Here is a 20,597-nt window from a genome sequence, read left to right on the forward strand (position 1 = left end):
GGGCAGGGGCTGGGCACGGGCGGCGCCTCCCCGCTTCCGCAAAGCTTGGTCCGCTCCGCGGCCTCCACGGCGGCCGCCAGCCCGTATAGCCTCAGGGCGCTGCTGGGACGGGAGGGATGCGGGGCTTGGCTTGGCCTCAGAGCCCGGTCTGGGGGCTCAGACCCTCGCCGGGTTGCGTTGAGCGGGCCAGGGTAGGGCTTCCCGGGGAAAGCAGCGCCCTACGAGGGTCCCCGGGCAGATGGACATTGGACTGCCAAAGGAGGTGGTAGAGTCACTGTCCCTGGAGGTGTTTAAGGAAAGACTGGACATGGCGCTCGGTGCCGTGGTCTAGGTGACATGGGGGTGTTCGGTCATGGGTTGGGTGTCATCATCTCTGAGGCCTTTCCCAACCTAAGTGGTTCTGTAACTCGGCATTCCCAGTGGGCGTGTGAGCCATCTCCCAGCATCAGGTGTTGCTGGAATTAGGGAGGGCACAGATGGGTAGTAAGTTTATGGCCTTTGGAAGAAGGGTCAGGCAGCTCAGGAGGACTACAGGGATGTTGTGCGGTCATGCAGAGAGAAAATGAGAAGGGCTAAAACCCATCCAGAACTTAATCTGGCTACTGCTGTAAAAGACAACAAAATGTATTTATGGATACATCAGCAGCAAAAGGAGAGCTAAGGAGAGTGTTTATCCTTTATGGAATGCAGGGGGAAACAGTGGTAAAGGATGAAGAAAAGGCTGTGGTACAAAATGTCTTCTTTTTCTCACTGTTTTACAACATGAGTTACCCTCAGGATGCACAGCCCTTGAGTCAGAAAAAGGGAACAGCGAGCAGAATGATACTCCTGTTGGGTTAGAGGGCTCATCTGCTGGATGGTGAGGAGGCTCTGCAGAGGGACCTGGACAAGCTGCATCAGGCAGCACTACAGGCTGAGGGAAAAGTGTCTGGAAACTGGCCCAGTAGAAAAGGACCTGGGAGTGGTGGTCAACAGTTGCCTGAAGATGAGCTAGCGGTGTGCTCAGGTGGCCAAGAAGGCCTATGACATCCTGGCTTGTATCAGAAATAGTGTGGTGAACAGGACCAGGACAGTGATCATCCCCCTGTACTTGGCATTGGTGAGGCTGCACCTGGAATCCTGTGTCTGCTTTTGGGCACCTCACTACAAGAAGGACATTGAGGTGTTGGAGTGTGTCCAGAGAAGAGCAGTGGAGCTGGTGAAGGGTCTGGAGCACAGGTTATATGAGGACTGGCTGAGGGAGCTGGGGTTGTTTAGCCTGCAGAAAAGGAGGTTCAGGGAGGACCTTACTGTTCTCTACAACTGCCTGAAAGGAGGCTGTAGCAAGGTGGAGGTTGGCCTCTTCTCCCAGGTAACAAGTGATAGGAGGAAAAGAAAATGACCTCAAGTTGTGCCATTGAATTTTTTCCTAATATCCGTAAGATTGGATGTAAGTAAAAATTTATTCACTGGAAGGGTGATCAGGCATTGGAACAGGCTGCCCAGGAAAGTGGTGGGATCACGATCCCTAGAAACATTCAGACGACATGTGAATGTGGCACTTGGGAATGTGGTTTAGCAGTGGACTTGGCAGTGCTGGGTTAATGGTTGATGACCTTCTAGGTCTTTTCCAACCATAGCAATTCTGTGAGTCCATGAAATTGTGCATCTGGAAGTGTGAAGTTACCACTTTTAAAAAGATGATGCAAAATGGTTACTTTGTGTGTTACCTGGCAAAAAACTTGAAGCTGGAGTGTAGCAGCCGGTAGTGTTTGCTACTGAAGGAAGTTCAGCTCACTGAAACAGGGCCAGCATTGATTTCTATTTTGTTTTCTTGAAAATATCGTTCCATTCCCACTAATGGAAGTTCTGTGTAAAGCTGATTCACTAGGGCTTGTGTATTGGGGCTGAACTCCTGGTGATAGAATAATGTGACTGTTTAGCAGTGACATGGAGATGTAAAAGCACTCTTGAGTACTCACTCTGAACTCTTCCATTCACATGGTGGTGTGCTGTAAAAGACTCTGCTTTCCAGTTTTGGATTTGCATAATTTTCCCATGAATTTTACAATCAATTTAGCATTCTGTCCTGTAATAAACTTTGTATTTTATTACTGCTTTACTGTTTTATGTTCTTGATACACAAAAAGAGCCTAAGTGGCAGAGCATGAACTGGTGGTAGCATGAAGTAAAATAGTTGTATGTGGTGGGATCACAATAAAAATAGGGACAAAAACATTTTAGTGTTGCTGCTCCGGTGGAATTGAAAACCTTTAAAGAAACCTTCTGCTTTTTCCTTTCCTTTCTGGCGAGTTGGAGCGTGTTCAGAGTGAACTTGCTAGGAGCTGGGTCTGGTGCTCTGCCTCCTCTTCTGGGCAGGAGGGAAAGCCGTGCCGGGGTCCTGCAGCGGCCTCTGGTGGCGATCCGCGGTGCCAGCAGGGCGTGCGGCCCGGGGGGACTCGGAGCGCTCCCTCCTGCCTTTCTCTTCAGAAACGCCTTTCTGCCGACTTCTCTGCGCTGTGGCAGTAAGGACTGACTTGTTTTCACTCTTCCACACCGAAAATCAATGTAAAAGCATTTCACTGTTTCAGTGCTTTGGAAGAGGTTTATTTGGGTTTGTAAAACTAAATATTTACAGATGTCGCTCAGTTGCTCCAAAATTGTTTTTGGATGGCTAGGAAAAAACTAACTCCGCTGAAATGTGTATTCCAGGGCTGAAGAGTGTAGGTAGAAAAACGTGCTTTTAACAATATGCTTAAAACAGTTTCTTATATGCCAAAGGGATATTGTTTTGAGAAACTGGAGAAGAAAGCCTGATAGTGTAGTGCCTCAGAGGATGTGTGAGGCAGAAAAAGGTGCATGAGTTCTGGAAATGGAGCATTATATAGGTCTACTTGAGGCAGACAGCTACAAGTTAATTATTCAGTAGTCATTCTGAGAGAGGCAGATTGTTCATCAAGCTGCTTTGTCTCTTACCGGAGTTGCTGTCTCCTTCTAACTTTTAAAGGATTTGAGTTCTATGAAGAACAGTATATCTAAATACATCTTGGAAAGCTAAGTGTCCAAAATACATGGGCTTGTATAAAAAATATCTGAAGATTTTTTTTGGAGGAGGTGGTGTAAACAATTTTTTTCAGTCTATGCATGTTTTGTTTCATGAACTTTTAAATTTATGGTTCTCGAGATGAAAAATGAGTAGAAAAAACAGGCTTTGCTTTTAATCTGTTGATTTTGGTAGGAGTGTTGACTCTTGAGCTAGTGCCTCAGAGTTTAATGAATTTAAACATATGACCAGTTTCAGGTTCCCTCTTCTGTTTGGTGGGGTTGTGGGTGTGTAAAGTGTGCTTTCTTTCTGCAGTACTCTGGTAGAGCATCAGCCATTCTCACAGCCAGTGAACACACAGTTTAAGTCAAGATTTAAGGGGGTTTCTGTTTCAGCTTCCACAGATGAGGTTAATTTCATTCAAAGAAGTTAATTCTGTTAGGTACATACTGGAGTTTTTTCTGTGCTGAATACTTGATGTATATGAATTACTGTGTTCTAGTGAGTCCTACAAGGAAGTAGGGTAGCTTTTTTTCATCCGATTGGGATCCCAATTAAGGCACAGGGAGCAAAATAATGGAGAAATATCTGAAGCAAATCTGATTTCTACTTTAAAATAATGCTCGTCTGTGAGTTCTACCAACTCTTGCTTAAGTTTTCTTCTAAAACTGAGCTGCCCGAAAGAATCTTTGTCTATATATGTTTATTGAAGACTAGCTTTTGCCTCCTTTCAAAAGAAGCTTGAAGGTAGTTATGATTTTTAAGTTTGCTTTCAGACCTTAAGAAATGAATTTCAGTGCTTTGTAAACTCTAGGCTCTAAAATACTTTGATATTCTGCAGGAGCCAAATAATGCAAATGTTGAAACTCATAATGTTGGTAGCTTCTGCCTAAAGACCTCTGCATGTCTCTGAAATTGTATCTGTCCATCCCAGTTTCAAGTGAATGTTTTTTAATGAGAATAGCCTGTATCAGTAGTTAATGATTACTTGTGTGTTACATTCAGACCTAGCTTTACCCAGAAAAATTTACTTTATAAAGGGTTTGTTAAATTGGGATTTTAAGTAAAGGTAGTACAGCAGTGTGAAGGGGCTCTTGGAAATATTTTCAGCCTCACCAAAAATGTGATAATGACCCATGAAATCAGATTTCATCTGAATTAAATTTTGTTTAATTCAGATTTTATCTGAATTAAACAAAACAACCCCCCAAAATCCCTTTGAATTCAAGTTTGGCTGTGTTTTTCTACCTCCAAAACTGCTGTTTTGAAGTGTTACTGTAAACAGTGGGTATTTGGAAGCCTACCATCAAAAAAGAGACCGAACACACTGAGAGCCTAAGGAGTATTTTAGAAAACTTGTTCACGCTTTATTATGTGTATATTTATGGTTTTGTGAGAATGAATATATAAGCAAAAATTGCTGTTACAGTTGAGTGAAGAAGTGTAAGTTATGAATCAAAGATGTGACCTTTTATGACACTGCAGACACTTGAGTATTGAATTACTTGTGCCTTGTTCACCTTAGCCTGGAAGATGGAACCCATTGTCTGGACTGTAGGCTGCCCAGAAAGGTCTTGCAGAGGGTAACAGATGGCTCTGAGATGGGTGCCTTACCCTGCCTCACCATCGTGAGGGGCAGTGGAGGTAGGGAAGGGAAGCTGCTCTGTGCTTTTGTTGTCCGTTTCACGTTATTCCTCTTCAATTTAGTATTTGCACAGTTTTGAAAAAAATTCCCCGTTTTTTTCCTTATATGGCCTGCTGACTGCAACTGATGTGAGATGCAGGCTTCAAAGAACGAAGGAGTCTGAGGACAGGCTTTGAACATGCTGAGTTAGGCCTTTTGTTAGGAGGAGATGGCATCCTTTCCTGCTGCCAACACAGAGGTTTGTGTTGGGAATTCAGGGAACGAAACTATAGCAAAGTCGTCTTTATTCTTCCTTCTGCTTGGTTTCTTTTTTTTCCCCTTGAGGGTATTTTCAGTGGAATTAATTCTCTAGAGTGCTTAATGATGCAGTTGTACACATGGCTGTGCCAGCCCAAGGAAGAGATTTGGCTTCGGAATAAGTGGGAAGGAGCAGAGGAGGACAGGACAGCTCTCTGCAGCTGTACTGGCTTGGTTTTTCTTGCAGTATTTGTAACTGTGAAAACCTCTTTTTCTTTTAACTGTTACCCCCGTGACAGCTGTTTTTGTATAAAATACCTTATAAAATATATCTGCCTTGCTGGTCCCAAGTATTTTGGAAAATATGCTTTTAGTCACAAGCAAGTTTCTATAGGTGGCAGGGTACAAGTGAATAAGTGATACACAGATCACCTCAAATATGAGAACCGGGGAGTTGTTGCCCATCTGTATTCTCTAGGTTTCTGTGTCTCTCTCTAGTGGTTTTTGGTTTGTTTTCTGAGCTCTTTTTTTCTTTACAGTGAATCTACTGCTGTTCATTTGCTGAAAGAGTTTGAGTGCTGGGGAGGTTTCATTTTAAATCAGCAGTTCCCTATATTGCAAAGAAGCAGGATACTGATTGTTTTCAGGAATAATGTTCTGTCTCCGTTAATTATTAGAGTGAATCAGCAGCTGAAAAATAAAGGTGTCTTATACAAATGAAAAGTGGCTTGGCTTTGTCATAAAACCAAATATAAGCTCACAGGGCTTCAGTGGAGGGTGTTTGCAAGTTGATATATCATAAATGCTAATGAATGTTAACTACTTGGTTAGTCGAGGCTGATGTAGGAGCAAAGAGAACTTTGTTCTAAAGTGAATGTCAGTATTTCAGGCCACAGTAATTTTTAGTTCAGTGAGTTTTGTGTCCTGTGGGAGCTTAAGGAAATGCTTCCTATGTGAGCAGCTAGCAAGTATGGCTGCTGGTGGAAGAGTTAAAGAGAAGGTGATTCCTTTGCATAAAGATTTCTTACTGGACCTCAACGTATCCTTGGACAAGTACTGTGTATGCTTATATTACTACTTGATGCTCTTTGAAAGTGGGTATAATCCATCCTTTTTGGCATTTTTCTACACTTTACAGCTTGACTCTTGCAATTCTTTTAAAAAGTTTGTTTTGCTAACAAAGGAATTGGGATTTTTTTCCCCCCTCTTGTGCATATTTCCTTATGAGGAAGCAGTACTTCCCGACGGTGTGCTTGCGGGCTGGGATTTCCCAGGTTCCGGCTCTGCCGTGGTGCCGAGAGCGGCGCAGGACCCTGGAGAGCGCCGGGCTGTGGGCGGGCACCGGCCCCCGCCCCCTCCGCAGCCTCCGAGCTGTGCCCACCCCTGGGTGGGGCGTGTAGTGCACCTCCCATTGGGATTGCTTTCTGCTGTGTGCTCGCCTCAGGTCTTAAATGGGTTTTTGCTCTCAGGGGGGAGCTTAGCTTGCTTCTGTGTCAGCTTTGTTGGGAGTGGAAGTTTGGCAGGTAAAGATATATAAAGTATAGATGTTGCTAGCCAGTTGAATAGTATTCAGCTACACATTATAGTCAACTGGCTAGCACAACTAAGTCGTACTTTTGAGCTCAAAAAGTTCTGAAGTCCGTTCTTTTTTTTTTTTTTTTTTTTTCTAAGTAAGAGGGAAAAAACCAAAAAAACCCCAAGTTTTGAAAGGTGGGAAACTACAGATTGGTTATTTGACTCCTGTATGCCTTTTATGAAAGTGGTACTCTGTGCTTAGAAGGTTGCGGTCCTTTTTTTTTTTTTTTTTTCTTCCTTCAAACTGAAGCTATAGGTAAATTTGCATTCAGAGGCTTCTATATAAGATTCAGCAGATGTGCTTGCTACTATTTGACATAATTCCTGTTTATTTGTAATGGTTGCTATCAATAAGCAAATGTGACTTAATAGAAGAAAAACAACTAGTGCCAACTTTTTTAAACTTTCTTTATTCATAGTAGCTTCTACAGAACATACTTCAAACACTGTTTGGGTTTTTTTTTTGTTAAAGGGTGGTTTTTTCCCCTCTGTGTGTATGTATAATACATTTGCAAACTAGTTTTGCAGGACTGCAGCTGAAAGTTGTTTTTTTTCCATACTCATCCCTGTGCGTTCTACATTAATATTTGTTGTATGACTTTAAAGTATGATCCTTGCCCCTTTTGTTGTTAAAGGGCAGAACTGTCGTGCTTGTATTGGTACGTGTGCTTTATTGCATAGTTCTATTCCAAATGGCTTTAAAAATACCTCAGGGAGCCTTCAGCCTTGGTTTGTGAGGAAGGGCTCCAGTTAGAGCAAAGACTGCTGTGGCAAGCTCTCTTCCATGTGTTTGTGGTCTCTTTAAGTGCCACTTGTCCCTTGACCCTGACCTGTGGAAACTGGGATGGTGGGATGTGTTTTGTCAGACACTGTCAGGCTGATATTCTTTCCCTAAAAGTGTCCCATAAAACTTTTAATGTGAAGAATCTGTCTACAAAATCTCCAAGCAGGTTAAGAAAAAAAACAGTGACAGGAAAAAACCCCTACTTTTTTGTTTTGTTCAAGAATGCAGAAGTCTGAGGGAATCTGCTAATTGTGGTAGCACAAAAAAGAATTAAACAATCCCTATTGAGATGAAAATATGATGTTAAGCTGTATAACAGCAATGTTTGAAGAAGACCTGCTGTCAGAGTATTGCTGACTTGGAAATCAAGAAATATGCGAGAGGATTTGCAGATACCTCCAGAGAACAGGCATAGGTACTCCAAGTGCTGTGACCCAGTGAAATAATTCACAGCACGATCACTCAAGGTTTCTTGTTGTTGGGTTTTGTTTGTTCTGAATTTCTAGCTGCCTGCATACTGAGTGGAGGTAATGCTGAATTTCTACTCTGTTTTGCCTCCACTTGGCTAACAACTGGTACCGAAGGGTGGTGCTCTTGTTTTCTCTTTCATGCCTCAAAGCAGTCATTGTTTCTTAAAGAAGTGCTCTTGTTCTCTTTATCGCTGCTGTCCCGTTTTCAGTGTTGTTCTCAGGTATGGGTTTTTTCCTGGGAGACTTGTGGATACAGTTTCCCATGTTAAAGGATCATTCACAGAAAATGGCATAGACTGACGCTGGGGTGACTGATTTGCAGTATGTTCAAGTATTGGGACACTTGATGTTTCATTGGTGCTTTGCAGGCCATAGTCACATTTCTTCCTGAAAAATTCTGGCAAAAGAGACTTTTCTAGGCAGGCAGAGTAATTTTGATTATCAAGTGATGTTAAAAAGAAAATTAAATATTCTTGGAGCTCTTTGCCTCAGGTTTGGATGTGCTTTACTGAACCCTTTACTGAATTTAAAATTTAAAATAGTTGTCATTTGTTATTACAATCCCTAATACTCAGTGAACAAGTTGAACATAAAATAATTTTAAGCAGGTGGTTTGAATTACAAAAGCCACTTCAGTGCCAGAGCAAGTGGAAATGCTGTTGTTGCAGTTTCATTGTCTGGCAGAGTATGTTATACTTCAGCAGAGGAAGAAAATGAAAATTTGGGAGAGAGGAAAAGGGAATTTATTATTTTCCCACTTCATACATGATGAAGTCAAGATGAGGATTTGGGGTTTCCTATGTTTAAGTAGTGGGTGAAGATATGGGAGTTACTCAGAATTGGCTGGTAAGTCTCTTGTATAAATTCCAGCCTTGTGCAGTCAATAGGTGCATGGGCTGTGACAGCAGGAAAGATTTGAGTGCATTTCCTGACTAGTGTAGCTCTTTAAAAATCTGAATTAATAAAAGAATAGGGTACGGACTGCTAACACCATCTTAGATGTTGTATAGCTGCCATACCATTCAAAGTACTGTCAGACCACCCAACTTCTATTTGCTTCTCTGCCCTAAGAAAAAGGATAATTTTTTATGTGTGGACAAATTGTACAGTCACCACTTTGACAGTTAAAGTACAAAATACACAACACTGTTTAGTTGAAAAATATTAGTCAGTCAGAAGCACAGCAGACATTCTTGTCTATTTCTTTTTTCTGTAAAAGATACTTACCAAGGCCATTGATGCTTATTGAAAATGCATTTCCAATGGATTTTATTCATCTTAATCAACAGACTTGACAGTATTAGTGAAGCATGGTCCCTCTAAAAGAAATGACTAATGTACCTTGAGCTCCTTGTTTTGACACTTCGTTGTCCTTAAGAAAATATTCCTGCCAATGGGGCATATTCCATGCAGTATTTTGTGCATGTTTTATTGCATATTTGGAGAAAGAAAAATATAAAAGGGAAATGTTACATTTCTAATGAAGAACTATATTGTGTTGCAGTAGAGGTATGGTTTTCGTTGCCTTATAAATAATGCTGAGAGATTGTAACTTCAGAGGCAATGCAACTTAGATGTAGATTACTTGGGGAAAATGAGTGCTGCATTTAATTATGTCAGCTTTCCTGTTAATTGTTGAGGGACCTGGTCCAGCCTGGTGTGCTGTGGATGTAGCTTCTATGGCATGAGTCAAAAAGAAGGTTTTAAAAAAAGCAGTCTTGTCAGCAAATTACAGATGAACTTGAAAAGAGGGAAAAGCTCATGGGAAGAAGGTTTGGGCTTGCGTGGCACATTGCAGCTGTCTTGCTCCCCTGCCACCCTCACAGTCTGGGTGTTTTAGCTTTGCACTGACATGGCTGCTGGTGAGGAACTTGTAGCTAATAGCACGATTTTTTGGTATTGTTTTGATGTGTGTGAATACAAAGAAAGAAAGAGTCTTTTCATCCCATTTGCCACCAGCTGGGAGCTTAACCTTCTCCCTGAGAATTCAGAGTGAGGGGAAAGAACCACCAAAAAAATCCTTCTCTGATCTGCACGTGTCACTTTATTCTGGAAAAGTAATTAATTGCAGTCAGAAGGTCCTTGCTACTTTTCTTTCTTTAATCTAGACTTTAAGAAAGGTGTCTGCTGGTTCTGCCTTGCTGTCTCCCAGATTGATAGCTCCCCTGCATCTTCTCACTCTCTTCTCTGCTTGTGTACAGCATCCAATGAAGTGAGAAGCTCTGAAGTCTTCTGCAGCCCCTGGCATCACCTGGGCACTGCTCATTTTCTACTTGCTCCGTTTGTTCATGTGAACAACTCGAATTTAACGGGCAGTGAGTAGCCTGGTGGATCTTTAGTACTTTCCTGTTAAGGATCTGAGAAGGGTCTTTGTTTAAGAATACACCCCAGCTTGTGTTTTTGACTCCAAATTGTTTGAACAAAAATATTTTATTGGAATAGTTTAAGGTCTGACATACTGGGGGTTGGACAGTATCATCATTGGTTCTGTATTTGGTTTAGGAGATGGTGACAGAAGGTGAAAAATGTAGAAAGAAAGGAAGAAATTGGAGTCTGATATATTGCTTACTTGTTGGGCTGAGGCTGTAGAGGAGCTGATTTGGCTGTCTGAACTGTATTAGGATTCTTTTGTAACAAGTGATGTGTTTGGGTGGGCAGTAAGAAATGACATGTGGCAAATAGGCTGCAAGACGCTTCTCTTATCTACAAGACTGAGAGCTTCTTTCTTTCTTCTTGGTGTGATAGGCAATGACTTAACAGAATAAAGCAGAGTAATGCAGTCAGAATTTGAGCAAAGCTTGTGTTTTGCCCTGTGAAAATAAGGGCTGTGGAAGGTGCTGCACTAAATCACTTGCTAAGGGGTTGCCTGCAAAAATATCATAGGACACAAAAATATTGAGATATCCTTGGCTTAAGTTTTCTTGACAGAAAGATGTAAGATGTATTTTCAAGTGACAGTTTGTTTATCCACATTTTTGATGGCCAAGCACCTGAGGGCAGAGATATTTTGGCACTAGTCATAAATACTTAGATATGGCTCCTCATCCTCAAAAGTGTGTGTGCTTAATACCTTTCAATTTTTCTTCTCTCGACAGGCTGTGGCTTTTGGTTTTTCCTATAAGCTAGTGCTTAATCCACTTTTTCCTTTTATCCTGGTTATTTTTTTTCTTGTGAGGAAGAAGTTGTTATTGAAATTGTTATCCTTGTTATTTCCATGCCTTTCGTGTTTTTGTCTTGAACAGTCAAGCACCAGGCTCTATAGAGAAATTTGCATTCAGCCGAGTGCAATTAGGAGCTTTCCAAAGCCTCTGTACCTGTGAGAAAGTATTTGTAAGCTTGAGGACAGAATACTTTTCACAATGTTGTGTCACAGTGGTGACACACAAAGTCCTGCATTCAAGGAGCAGTGTAAGCTAAGGTACAGGCAGAAGGAGCGGCTGTGAGGGATGTGGCAGGAGCAGGTGCTTTGGGAGCTGCCTGTCTGGAAACCATGTGATGATGTTGAGCAGTTGGATGTGTTGGGCCCAGATAAATAGTTTAGTGTAATGTAGTCAAACTGTGGTTGCAAAAGAAAGTATCTTTTTCTTTTTTTCTTTTCTCACTAATTCTATAGATACTACAGTCTAAGCATTACATTTGAATTGTGTTGATTGAGCTCTTTTTTTCTGTGAGCAAAGACTGAGGCCTGGGGAGAATTAAAGCAAAGAGAATTAGCTAGTGCGGAAAACAGATTAGGTTACTAATACTTTAATTAGAACAACGTAGAATATGCTAAGCTATAGAATTTTTTGTAGCACTGGGAGCATGCAACAAGTATCTGATAGAAGTAACTGCTTTGTTTAGTAGGGTGTTTCGTCTCATCAGTTTAAGGCGTGAGTAGTTCGGATTCTCTTATCAAGCACAACTGCATCAAAAGAAAAAGCCCTATGGAAAATAAAACTGAATAAAATGAGCTCTGGCACTGAATTTAGTGGTATTTCTGTGATTGTGATTTCATATATTAAATTGATGCAGGAACTCTGAATACTTAAAAATAAAAAATAAGCAAACTGATGTTTACAGATATGCCAAATCTCTTGGAATCTCACTTGTAGACATAAAAGCATGTAAGTTCCCGACTAACAAAAAGTTTTTGTTTGTTCATTTAAATGTGACTGCTACATGTCTCTTTGAGATGTTGTATTTTGTTATCTCCGTTTTTTAATGTGGTTTTCTCTCCAAATCTCTAAAATGAGAAATTGCTATAGTAGTGTTTCAGATTAGAGTTGGAGTTGTTGTATCTGTGTTTCAGTAAGGCAAATGGGTGGAATTGGAAGTTATGGTTAAGTTGCATGCAGATCTGAATTTTCTTTGGATTAGTAAGTAATAATATGTATTATCTTTTAAATATTTTTTTTTTTAGTGTGTTTCTTTTTCTTCCTCTGGTTTTCCTGGCCCTTTAAGTTTTTTATTTTAAAAAACACCTTTCAAAGTTTTGATCAGAGTTAAGGTTATGTGGTAGTGAAGCCTTTTATCCTTACTTGATAAGAGTGGTAGGTTTACCATATGGTAGCTGCCTGTGTCTGTTCAGCTACTGGAATTCTGAAAGTAACAAGATAAACATAATATATATATATATATATATAGTCATTTAGAAGCACTAACTAGATTCTTAAACAAGCTGTTTCTTTTAGAGAGAGCTGCGTATTTATGTAGGTAGTCTGAACCTTCCAGGCTGTTAAGAACATCTGTTTCTTAATTGATGAATGGAGATGGTGTTTGGTTAAGGTGGATAATTAGCTAATATTTCAATAACTAAGTTAGAAACTTGGACAGCACTAAGTCTTTTGTCAGAACTGAGCCTCATGCAGGCTCAGGTCCCACACTTACCTCAGCCAATATTCATATTTATCTCCAGGAGTCATCACATGATCCCCACAGCACACTTGGCAAAAACGGACATTTTCCAGCATACCTGTTATTAAGCATATTTGTATCTCTAACATGGCATCAGAGGATGACAGGGCGGGGGGAAAAAAGCATTCAAAAAGGGAATATAATTATTTGTGAGACATGATTCTCCAGCTGTTGCGCTTCTGTCACTTGTTTTAGAAAGGGAATAGCATTCTGTGCTCAGCACAGCATCTTTGCTCTTTTAAAAGAAGGTTTCAGTTTCTAGGCAGAGTATAATGAGCCCAGATTTGATGGCAAACTTGGAGAAGAAAAAAAAGCAGTGTTGGATGGATGTTTGTTATAGGATGGCTTTCTTTAGCTGTCTGGCTTGCATTTGCCTGAACAGACTTCAACTCTGTCGTGCAACCAGCCAGTAGAGGGTAGTGTGTTCACGGAGACATTGCATTGTCTGAGTCTTCTGTCGCTGATGTAGCTCACAAAACAAATGGCTTGATTCAGTGATCTTTTGAAGCCATCTAATAAACCCCTAAACACCGGAGATGAGTTGCTGAGACATAATGATTATCTGAAACTCTGAATTAGTCATGCAGTGGCTCTGACCAGAAGTTCTGGGGGAAAAAGCTTGTTGGAAACAGAAATTGATTCTGGATTCTGAGTGATGACTGTGATTTTTGTACTGCCATTCCATAACAAATGAAATAAATATTGATTCTGATGTCTCATCTGCCTAACTTTAGGTTTCTTGCTCTCTCTTAGTGTTGGACTTTGCCTTTGCCAGCCGGCTGCTGCCATGGATATACCAGTCTTCATACTTGCAGGGCTCCTTGTGCATTGTGTGTTCTTGGTCTCCATTTTTGACATCTACTTCAGCTCTCCCCTCGTCCATGGAATGACTCCTCAACAGACTCCACTGCCGCCTCCGGCCAAACGTCTTGTGCTTTTTGTTGCTGATGGTCTGCGAGCAGATTCTCTGTATGAGTTAAACAGCAATGGCACACCCTGGGCACCTTACCTGCGGTAAGTCCAAAACTCTACTGAGCCACAAGGTTTTGATTCTGGAGGCAGCTCTAGGTAACACTGAAAAAAGAACAAGAAGAACAATGACAACTGTGGTGGCTTGAGTGCTGCCTTCCCTCTGCCTTTGAAGTAACAAACTTTGAAGAGCTACACTGTGCAGAAATGTGTGAGCTTGGCTGGTATCCCTTGTCAGGAAAGCTACTAAAACTGGGACAGTGTAAATTGAGTCCATATTGTCCCCTGAACACTACAGATGGCCGGTAACTGAGAGGGGAGTGAACTTTCTCCATTCACGTCAGCGTGGTATCAATTCTGAAGCCCGGCAGTCGCTAATTTAAACTGCTTCCTGGATGCTCAGTTTAAGAGTAGTAGTTCATTAACTTCTTGTCTTCTAATTCTAAGCTACTGACGAAACTTTTTAAGGAGTGATTAAAAGAGATGTCCTGAATGGATCTAACAGGAGGCTGCCACTTCCTCTTTGTTCCACCCTTCCTGTCTGCATGACTCTGCTGCCTTCCTTGTGCTCTCTACAGTGTGTGTCTAATTGCTTAAAGGAATGATTTAGTTTAAGGCTGTGAAAAAGTAATCCTGCTAAAAAAGTGTTGAAAGTCATATCCTTGTGTGCTTAGAACCAATTTTCATTAACTTTCCCTGTTTCCTTATATCAAGATAATTACTTGATCATAAGAATTAATTTCCTAGACTGAAAAAAAGAGGCGGTATTAAATAAGACTACTTTCATGTGGTGGTAGAATTGATCTGGCTTGAATATCAGAGCAAGCCCAGATAATCAGTCATCTGAAGCTCTTAGGGTTTTTGCAGTCCACTACTGCAAAAGTAGTACAGAAATGTGAGGACTCCTTGCTACGGGGCTTGCCAGCCCATATGGGCTTGCTCATACCTACTGCTGCTGCTGTTACTGTTTTTATGAGGTGCTGTCTGCCACATCAATTTGAGTTTACTACATCGTCTTCTAGTAGTGGACTTCACACTTACTCCAGAGCAGTTTCTTTTCTTAGCAGTAAAACTGTTGGTCTTTTGCATCACCAACCAACACCATCAAGGTGTGAATGCTAGGAGCAGTGGTGAGTAGTGGCCAGGGAAGAGGTATAATGGGTATTTTTTTCACTAAATGATTTGAGTTTTTAAGTTTCAGCCATTCAGCATTATCATGCCTATCTAGAAAAAAGTTAAACCATGTATTAGCTTGTCTACTGCTGGAAAATTGGGACTTTTGCTGTCTCTGCTTTACCTTGTCTGTGGAGTTGGGGACTTTCTATTTCAAAATCTGTAGAAATAAAGCATTGTCACCTGTGCTGAAAGTACATGAGTGAATGAAGGGGAAGAACTACCTTGTAGCAATCAAAGATGCTGGTAGGTCACCAAGTGGAAGAAAAGGTAAGCAGAGGTGGGAAGTGCTGTCTGTATTTTTCTCATCCCTGGTTCTGCATAAGAAGTACATATGTGTGTGAGCATGTGTATGTGAGAGATGATGAAAAGAAAAAAACATGCAGCATGTCATGCCTTCTGAAATGTGGGGGGTTCAGGCAGCCCAGAGCATATCTTCAGATCTGTTACATGAGCTGCCACAATTTCAAAGCAGCAGGCTCAGTGTTTTGTCCCTGAACCTTTTCTTTGAGCTACACAACTTCCATGAGTTAACTTCGTAAAGGGAATGACAAGATCAGAGGTTAGTTTCTGGAATTATTTCCTTCTTTATTCTGCCAAGTTACTGCTGTCTGAACATTCCTTTTTCAATAACACTAACTCAAAGCATACGCAATTTAATATGAAGTTTACTTTTTTGCATGTTCATTCTAAATTCCAAGTGTTTAGTCCCTTAGCCACTTTATAGTAGTGGGCAGCATTGCAGCCAGATTACTAGTCTTATCCAAGTGGAATACTTTGGGAACTACTGCATTGTTAATAAGGAAAGATTATTTTTAAATGAGCAAGAACCATTCTTGAAGCAATGTGCTATTAAAAGAAACAAAGTTTTAGTAGGTACGTGGAATTAAATATAAATATCCATTAGGCTTGAAGCAGATTGTTGGATAATACATGTACACCAAGTACTTAGTCTTTTATGATATCCTTGAAAAATCTGGTTTTCAGCAGTGTTGTCACAGCTGTGAGGGCCAGTAAGTGACCTGAATTGCTGCAATGGTGATTTCAGGGAAGATGTTTTCTTCTTTGCCTGTCATGTTTCAGCCATATTACTATATCATATTAATACTAACCATTGTTGTTATGGGCAGCTAATGTTTATACTGTCATGGAAATTAATTTTTTTCAGTGGTTCTTATGAGTAAAAGGCCTTAAAGTCATTCAAAGTATTCATCTAAATGAATTTTGAATGGGTAAATGACATCTTTATATGTCATTTTTTCTGCCTGGTGTGTGATGTTGTTGACTTCAGATCCTGAAGTCATCCTACTTTTGACAAACAAAGGTAAAGAGTTACTTTCCAATTCAAAAGAAATCCAATTCTAATTAAAACAATTTCCTACCTGTTGTTACAATGAAGTCTGAGGAGAGCTGCAAGTGTTTTATTTTTGTTTTAAGTCTTCCATGACTGTTAGTGCAATACAGTCCTGATCAGCCTATAGTGAGAAAAATAAGAAACCGCTTTAAATAATACATAAATTCTTTTTCAAATGAATTTTTTCAGTACGACTTACTGTATCTCCTAGCTGAGATGAGAGTTAGGAATAACATGTTAGAGTGCTGTGTCTCTATATGCTTTTATACACTGTAATATTTGGGCTATTCCAGGTAGTTCTGTGAACTTTCAAGTAAGTCTGAGAATGTGAGGTCTAAAATGAGTTTAAAAAACCCCCAACAAACAAACAGTGAATGCTGCAAGCTTGGAGTGGAGCCTGAAGTTTTAGGTTGTTTAAAGGCATGAACTTAGAATTTACTTGGGCTAAAACACATAAACATAGCAAATTTGGTAGCTGATATCATGAACAACAAAATTATAATTTCCTGGTAACTTGACTGTTAAAAACTGCTTTGAATGTGTTCAGAAGATTCTGCTGGTTTTTCCTAAAAATCACTGTAAGATATGTCCTGTTGTGTTTTGTTTTCTTTCTCCTCTTGCTCTGACAGCGAGCAGTGAATCTTTCTCTTTCCAGAAGGTGGAGACAAGAAAACAGCGTATGGTAATGCTCACGTCTTGCTTCCTGACAGGCTCCAGCTGTTCAGATCTTAGGCAGATGAGAATAGTTTATGAGGCTGTTTCTTATGCTTGGGCTTTGTCCTCTATTTTCTTTGCTTTTTATCTGTTGTAACTATTTATTGTATATGTATAAACCCTAGACACTTGATGTATTTCTGTGTATATGGTGAGCAGGTATTCTCCTTCACTTCAGTGTAATTGAAAAAGATGCAAGGTTTACTTAAATTTCTTCTTGTTGCCAAGATTATTTTCACCTTAGATTTATGTGGGGTTCGAATTCTCTTGGTGTTTCTTCCAAGATTCAGCACAGATAAAAGCAGACCTGGTCACAGGAGCTAATTATAATGGAGTGTATTTAAAGAGTAAGATAAGATTGAACTAGACACTTTCAGACTAAATGGAAAGAACAAAGAAGAGTAACGCCAGGCAGAAACAATCTGTTGGAGAAAAAAAAGGAAGCTAAAGAGGAAGGGAGCAGAAAAAACCAGTATGTTAATTTTAAATGTATTAGAACACCAGCTGAACTCATCTGTTTGCAGTGCTGATGGGCCACAATAGTAATGTTCTCTGTGCAGTGTTATAATATAGAACTACTTGCAGGTTAATCTTCTGCTTGTTTTACTGCACAGCAGGTGGTGATGAAAATCTGTTTTAGTCTAGGGGTTTTTTTTTCATTTCCTGCCTCACATCTACCGGTCACTCGTTTTATCTGCAATTTGTTGTAGTTCAACAAGTCATGAACGTTAACTGCCTTGAATCCTGTTTTCAGGAGTATTCTAGAGAATAATGGCAGCTGGGGAATCTCTCACACTCGGGTCCCAACAGAATCCAGGCCGGGGCACGTGGCACTTATAGCTGGATTTTATGAAGATGTCAGTGCAGTTGCTAAAGGTAAGCTGGTCCTAAAGCTTTGAATGTTGTCCTCCAAAGTAAGGTGTTTCAGTGATGTGCTGGGCTTCTGGGTGATTATTGATAAATACCTGCATTGTAGTTTATATGCCAAGATCATTTAGAAAACAGTAATTTTGGATGGATTTCCTACTTCTAATATTGATAGCTAGGAAAATAGCTTACATAAATTAATATTTTGTAACATGGTTGAATTTAGCACCCTGAGCCTAAAAGCAGAAGTATCTTACGGCCTCACCTCTTCATGTAACAGAGTTTTCAATTATCATTTGGGATACTCTAGGGTATGGCTAAGTAGATGTTTCAAACAAGAAATGAGCTGCAGTATCTCAGCTGAACCATTGCTGGCTTGAGTTGGAGACCAAAATAAAGCAGAAGCCCCAAGCATGTGTTTTGTCCAGAGCTGTTACTGAGTGCTTGGGGCTTAATTATATGGAACAACCCTTCAAATTACTGACTTGGTCTTTTGTGCGCTCCTCTGCTTTCCCCGACGTTTACCGGCCTCAACACTAGTCATGTGTGTTGGTTTCGGACAGGGAAGGCGAGAGGAATTACTTGGTCTTGTCCATGTTCCTAATGAAAAGGTTCTTCCTTCTGACAACCACTACAAATGCAGGATGGGCAGGAATACCTAGTTAAGAGCATCTCTCTATTTCTGTCAATTGCCTTTTCGTGGAAACAGAAAATCTTGAAGGTTTTATTGTGAGGAAGTGTGACATGACTTCTGAAAACGTACAGGTGTGTACCTTACTGCCCGAAATGCCAAGAGCTGAGTTCAGACAACAGGAGATGCAGAATTCAGGAAAATTTTAGCTGTTTAGAAGGTAAACCAGCTGTGTGCTTTGCCTGTTTGAAACCCTGCATAATGAGATTGGCCTAGGTATTCGGTTAACTTCTCAATGAACGGGGAGCTAATTATAACAGATGTTGAAATGGAATTAAAATCAAGATTCACAAATTGGAGTTCATTGTGAAATAATATAGGGGAAACTTATAAAAAAACCCTACAACATTTTGCATGGACTATCAATTTTAACAGTCAGTGAGAGCTTCTGGCAATGCCATTTAAATGCTTATTTAAATATTTATTTAACAGGATGGAAGGAGAATCCAGTAGAATTTGACTCTGTTTTCAATGAAAGTAAATATACCTGGAGCTGGGGAAGCCCAGATATTTTGCCAATGTTTGCAAAAGGTAAGACTTAATTTTATGAATCTTTAACACATAGTCAGGTAGTAAAAGAGAGACTTAGATTTTTTGAGTTAGAGAAGAAGGTGAGTATTTTCAGTTTGTGTATTTCTGTATACTTGATTTCTAGTTTGTGAAATGAAGATGGGGTGGAGGAAAGGAAGCAAGCTTTTGATGAGGATATCCCTATTTATTACTCATTCATTTAAATAGACCTTAGCTAATTCTGTCAGTATACTAAAGAAACACACCTTTAGTTATAAGGACCTAGTGTTTTTTTTTTTTTGTTGAGGTTTGAAGCTCTTGTTTTGCAAGCCTGTGGCTGGGATTTTTCTTTGTATGTCTGCAGCTCCCAGTGAGTTGGGAGATAGAACTGCAGCCATGCTTTTTCAGTGTCGGAGCTGGAGAAGTAGCTTATTGTGGGTTATCCTACTTCTACTCAGAACATTAATATGTAGGGGAAGAACTGAATGCAAGGACTTCCTGGTACTATTCCTGAAGCTGAGGTCTATTGCCCGTGGTGTGCAGTTTGTTAAAGTCTTGTCAGCCCAGTGCAATTGGTGTTTGAGCATGCAGAGATTGCTGAGCGACACTTCAAACGTTTAAAGGTTCTCCAAGTTTAATATTGTTGTTTTCTTGGAAGAATGAGTGCATATACACCCTTTCACATAATCTCAGAATAAACAGACTGAAGTGAAAGGGGACAAGCTAAGGGCATATGCTGCTGCTCTGCTCTAGGCATTGGTATTGACAAATAAGAAAAATGGGGTAGGCAGGGGAGGAGTGGAATGTAACATTGGTTTAGAAAAAATATACATCATCTTTCTCATGATGATTCTTGAACTTTTTCTGAACTCATGTGTCTTCCCCCTCACATCCTGACATTCCCCCCACGCCCCTATTTTCTGTTCTTTGCTTAAGCCTCATAAATTTATGATGAGCTGTAAAAATATCTCATGGTAATTTCCCACGACCTCAGATTGCCGTTTGTATTTAGAAATAGTGTGATGGTGGCTGGGGAGAGGGGAAAGGTAGTTGCCCTTGCACAGATTATTTGTGTTTTTAGGAATATGTTCTTGGGAAAATATTTGGGGAATTTAAGAATTTCCCAGAGCCCTGTCCTTCTACTGGTTTTGTTTGAGTAAGATGATAAGCAGAGGACTTGGGAGCAGCTTTGATGTTATCTGAAGAGATGTGCAAGGATAATACTCTCTATATGGCTTGTTCTGAGTGGTATCAACAATGCAGCTTCCTTTTGCAGGGGGGAGGAAAACTTCCCAAAGTTGGCAAAGTTAAAGTGCAGCCGTGTATCTGTGAAGGAGATGCTGTGTCAGAACATGAATCATGGTTTCTCATGATAGAAAGACAGATTAACTTCATTTAGTTAGAAAAAGAGTTCCCTTTCTTTCAAAGAGGCCAAGTTTTCTAATACAGAAGGGAAAGGAATCAAGTGTTCATTCTTTATCTTTACTTTTACAAAAAAGCCAAGAAGGACATAGAGAGAAATTAAGCCATGTGCCCCTTTCTTTTCATGTTGCAAATTAGTGAGGCCGCAGGACTCTTCTTGTGTATATTTTATCATGCCAAAATGTTCTGAATTTTAATGTTTCACCACTTGCATTGGATGTTGCATAAAGACTATATGACACCTGCCGTGTTTTGGGAAGGATAGGAA

The 20,597-nt window shown here is 40.3% G+C and overlaps 1 protein-coding gene across 1 annotated transcript in view; it reads left to right on the plus strand.

Moving 5' to 3' along the window:
- The window catches only part of PIGN (phosphatidylinositol glycan anchor biosynthesis class N), a 105,478-nt gene that overhangs the window by 125 nt on the left and 84,756 nt on the right, over positions 1–20,597 (plus strand). The window contains exons 2-4 of the mRNA XM_048310906.1: positions 13,383–13,643; positions 17,594–17,715; positions 18,830–18,928. Coding sequence (XP_048166863.1) covers positions 13,417–13,643; positions 17,594–17,715; positions 18,830–18,928 — 448 coding nt within the window. The 5' untranslated portion in view covers positions 13,383–13,416. The remainder of the gene's footprint in view (positions 1–13,382; positions 13,644–17,593; positions 17,716–18,829; positions 18,929–20,597) is intronic.

The sequence above is a fragment of the Corvus hawaiiensis genome, chromosome 1, assembly GCF_020740725.1.
Source record: "Corvus hawaiiensis isolate bCorHaw1 chromosome 1, bCorHaw1.pri.cur, whole genome shotgun sequence".
In the NCBI taxonomy this organism is placed as follows: Eukaryota; Metazoa; Chordata; class Aves; order Passeriformes; family Corvidae; genus Corvus; species Corvus hawaiiensis.